The sequence below is a fragment of the Setaria viridis genome, chromosome 2, assembly GCF_005286985.2.
Source record: "Setaria viridis chromosome 2, Setaria_viridis_v4.0, whole genome shotgun sequence".
NCBI lineage: Eukaryota > Viridiplantae > Streptophyta > Magnoliopsida > Poales > Poaceae > Setaria > Setaria viridis.
The window spans coordinates 27,732,950-27,737,497 of NC_048264.2; the positions used below are offsets into that span (position 1 = coordinate 27,732,950).

Here is a 4,548-nt window from a genome sequence, read left to right on the forward strand (position 1 = left end):
GCAGGCGGTAGCAGCCAAGCGCAAATAGGTGGCACAGGCACAATCGCTTCCGCTGCCACCGTTTTGCAAGCAGCCAAGCAGCAAGATCCTAGCGCTTTCTATAACATCAAAACCTTGGACAAGGATTTTTCAAAGTCCATGATCCATCTATGGATGGAATAGCAATAGCATCCTGAAGACCTGAACAACTCAACTCAAGGCATTAAGTCATTAACTACTTTTATTCATCAAATATATAGCTCCGTTTGGTTCCGCTGACTTATTTTTAGCACCCATCACATCGAATGTTTAGATACTAATTAGGAGTATTAAACTTAGACTATTTACAAAACCCATTACATAGGTGGAGGCTAAACGGTGAGACGAATCTATTAAATCTAATTAGTCCATGATTTGACGAAGCGTTGCTACAGTAAACATTTGCTAATGATGGATTAATTAGGCTTAATAGATTCGTCTCGCCGTTTAGCCTCCACCTATGTAATGGATTTTGTAAATAATCTACGTTTAATACTCCTAATTAGTATCTAAACATTCGATGTGACACGTGTTAAAAATAAGCAAAGGAAGTGTGTAGTATCGTGATGCGTGCGTAATAACCACAACGAACGAACAACCACCACCACCATGACTTTTCAACCGTATCAACAACTCAACACTCCCTGCTCCACTAGCAGATACGCAGAGCAGCAACGGTCACTCGCGCCGGCCAGGCCACCGCTCCACCTCCACGGGGAACGAACGGTCAGTGGCAGTACTGGCGGTACCAGCAGCACCTGCCGAACCCGGCGTCCCCGTCCCCGGCGACGACGCTGCCGCGGCTGTGGAGCCACCACAGCAGGTTCGTCAGCGAGTTGCCGTCGTCGTGGCCCGTGAGCGCCCGGGTCTTGGCCAGCGCGCCCTCCCTGTCGTAAACCCCCTCCAGCGCGTACACGAACCCCTTCCACCCTTCGCCCACGCCGTCCCGCGCCAGCGCCGGCAGCGTCCACGCCACCAGGTCCCTCACGAACGCCGCGTCCGGGAACAGCGCCTCGCTGACGGGCAGCAGCGGCAGCAGCTGGATCCCCAGCCGGCACTCCTTCCACTCGGGCGGCGCGAACCACAGCCCGCTGTCGCGCTTGTTCGCCCACAGCACCCCGACCACGCGGTTGCTCCCGGCGAAGTCCTCCTCGTAGATCCCCTCCCCGGCCCGCACGTGCCACCACGTCTGCGCCGCCAGCGCCTCGAACGCCGTCAGCGTCGCGCCGACGGAGACCAGGTGCGCGTCGCCGTAGCTCAGCCCGACCAGTGCCGCGGAGTAGTAGGCGTTCACGGCCTCGCTGGTGCTCTCCTGGTTGCGCCCGTCGGCGAACTCGGTGAGACCGCCGGCCCACGAGTGGAGCTTCCAGAGGTCGAACATCCGGAGCCGGGTGAAGCTGCCACCGGGCCTGTTGCGCGACAGCGTCATGAAGTCGGCGACCATGGAGTAGGCCTGCGGCATGTACTTGCGGCCCCAGCAGGGGTCGGTCTTGGCCAGCACCGCGATGGCGTACAGGAAGTAGCCCAGGTGGTAGTGGTGGTCGTTGAAGATGCCGAACCCGAAGTCGGCGCCCGAGTCCCTGAGACCCTGCAGCGTCACCAGGCCGCCCCACTTCGCGTCGTAGAAGAAGCCGTTCCCCTGGAAGCTGCCGTCCAGCCACGGCGTCACGGTGGCTTTAAGGAAGCTCTGCACCGCCGGGATGACGTCGGGGCACCCGACCTCCTCCGCGATCAGCGCCAGCCGAGCCGCGCGCGCGATGGCCTTGCCGTAGAAGTAGGAGGAAGTAGTGGTGATGGGGGTCGACGCGAGGCCGGCCACGTCGGCGCGGAGCGCGGCGACCACCTCTGCCACGCCGTCCTCGCTGACGCCGCGGGTCGAGTGCCACGTTGGGGAGACCGGGTCGGCGCGGAGGGACCACGCGTCGCCGACCACGCCCACCAGGTCGCCGTCGATGCTCCGGTACCGGAAGTCGTCGAGCACCCGGACGGCGCAGTCGTCGGAGAGAAGCCGGAGGTGGAGCGGGTGCGCGAGCATCAGCAGCTCGCCGGGCCCCTCCTTGCGCCAGGCGTAGTCAACGCAGAACGCCCGGTTCAGCGCGGCGTCCCCGGCGGTCGGGAAGCAGCCGCTGTGGCGGTCGAGGACCGGCTCCATGGACGCGTCGGGGAGGTAGGCGACCCGGATGGCGCCGGCGAACCTGGGCGCCGAGAGCTGCGTGGTGCCGGCCTGCTCGAGGCGGATCGGCGCCGACGCGTACAGGAGGAACGTCTGGCCGCTGTTCATCCGGAGGCGCCACTTGGTGCCGTCGTCGTCGCAGGGGGCCACCTCGATGAAGGCGTGGACGGACGCGACGGAGACGTCGACGGGCCCCGCCGTGGTGACGACGGTGACGTAGGGGCAGCCACGGACGAGGTGCGCCCGGAGCGACGGGGAGACGTCGAGCGTCACGGAGAGGTCGTCGAAGGCCGAGATGCGGTGGCGCTGCGCGCTCCCGGCGGCGTCGGAGATGGTGAGGTCGGGGACGAAGGTCTGGATAACGAAGGACGGCGAGTGGTTCCGCGTCGGGTAGCAGACGTCCAGCGCCGCCCCTCCGGGTGACCGGATGGAGTAGGGGTGGAAGTACTCCGGCTGGTCCCCGTTCTTGAGCACGAAGTTCTGGAAGAAGGAGTTGGTGGGGAGCGGCGCGGCGAGGAGCGGCGGCGCGAAGAAGCGGGATGGGTCGGGGAGCACCGTGGAGGTGGCGCGCGGGAACACGTGGCCCCCCGGGGCGTGGGGCGGCGGGCGGTGGCTGCCGTGGTGCGGCATCGCGGAGGTGGGGAAGGGGAGGAGCTCCGGCGGCTGCGGCGGGATCGAGGAGACGGGGGGCGGAGGGGGAGGAGCGGGAGGGGTGGGCCTGGGCCGGGAGAAGGCGAAGGCGGGCTTGGAGGTGATGAGGCGGGAGAGAGTGTGGCCCAGCTTCTTCGTCCACTTCCGCATCGCGCTTGGTTCCTTATATACTGCTGCCGGGTCGTGGCCTGGATTGGGCTGGGCTTGATCTGGTTTTCTTTGTTCCTGGTGTTTTTGTTATATTTTTCTTTGGTTTTTGGCTGGTTGTCTCCCGGTTTTTCTAGTATTTTTTGGATTTTTTGTTCTAGTTTTGTCCAAGCTTTGACTTGGCCAAAGCGGTGGTCTTGACAATCCAACGGATCTGAGGCGACACGTCCGCGTTCGTGGAGATCGTGTTATTCCTGCGTGCGAACAATAAACAAAACACTATAAATCTTGTAAACGATCGGTTGAAGATTTGACGGACAAAAATGACTAATCACGGTGAGTTCATGCTTGCTAAACATGGAACCCACGAGGAAGGAGATTGCTTTTTAGTCGGCACGATCACTGCACACGCCTGAACATGCATGGAGGGAACACGGCGACACACGGAGAGGAATAAACACGCCATGGAGATGGTGGGGGACCGCGTGTCTACCGGCGTACCTCGGCCACGGCCGGGATCGGATCGCCGGCGGTGCGGCGCCCGCGTGTGCGGACTGCGGAGAGCGTGTCGTCCGACCGACCGATCCCTGCGTGCAGGCACACCAATCAACAATTATTGTACTATATCCAGCAGTAGCTTGATCTGAAGCAAGAGGGAGGAGGAGACGCGCGACTGACTATGATCACGGATCCGAAAGAGACTGCCGGCCCCGGCCGGGAAGAACGGCCAGCTACCTTGTTTCACCGAGATCAGGGACGTCCTTGATGGGAGAGGCTGCGATCGCCCTGGGGCTGGCTGATTGATTGTCCCGGCGAGGATTAGGCAGGCAGCAGGTGGGTGGGTGGGTCAGCAGGTACGCGTGTGTCGGGCGTCGACTCGACGAAGCACGTCAGGTATGAAGGACGCAACTGCCGGGAAGGAAGCCCCTGTCCCGCGTCGTAAGGTTGGCACCGGGGCCGGCCGGGGAGGGTGATAGATTTCCCGGCGTGGGGAAGCAAGCAAGGCATGATGGCGGCTGCTTGCACGCGAAGCGAGCGATCGAGGAGAGGGGGCAAGGCGAAGCCGGGCGGCAACGCCAAGGGTGGTGCTCGATTCCTTCGTGCCGGGGCGACACGAACACGACGTTCTTGTCTTGGGTCGGTTGCACGCGGCGGCAAGGGAAAGACACAAGAAGCCATCGCGGCGGTGGAGCACGGCTCTGGAGCTTGTTTCCGCGGATCGGCACGCGCGAGTGTTCAGCCTGGAGATCCATTATTCCTACGACCTCGATCGGCCGGGCTTCCACGACAAAGAATTTAGCCAGACATAGCGTAACCCCCGCTACCTATCGTTATTACGATGATGATGATATCCTGAATCCATGTCGATTTGTCGACCCAAATGCGAAGTCAACCTCCACGCTGCGAGCAGACGGTCGACACTGTCTCATGTTTATCGCACGCTAAAGCAATCATATACTTACTGCTCTATTGAATTTACCCAACTTTACGGGGACACTAACCCTGATGAAGACATCTTAATAGATTCATCTTGTGAATTAGCCTCCATCTGTGTAATT

The 4,548-nt window shown here is 61.0% G+C and overlaps 1 protein-coding gene across 1 annotated transcript; it reads right to left on the minus strand.

Moving 5' to 3' along the window:
- Positions 1–557: 557 nt before the first annotated feature.
- LOC117846438 (glucan endo-1,3-beta-D-glucosidase) lies at positions 558–3,842 on the minus strand. Its single transcript, XM_034727597.2, has 3 exons — positions 3,668–3,842; positions 3,491–3,576; positions 558–3,243 (listed from the first exon to the last, which is right to left on the minus strand). The coding sequence occupies exon 3, from the start codon at positions 2,990–2,992 to the stop codon at positions 746–748; it is 2,247 nt and encodes a 748-aa protein (XP_034583488.1). The 5' UTR covers positions 2,993–3,243; positions 3,491–3,576; positions 3,668–3,842; the 3' UTR covers positions 558–745.
- Between the last annotated feature and the right edge of the window lie 706 nt (positions 3,843–4,548).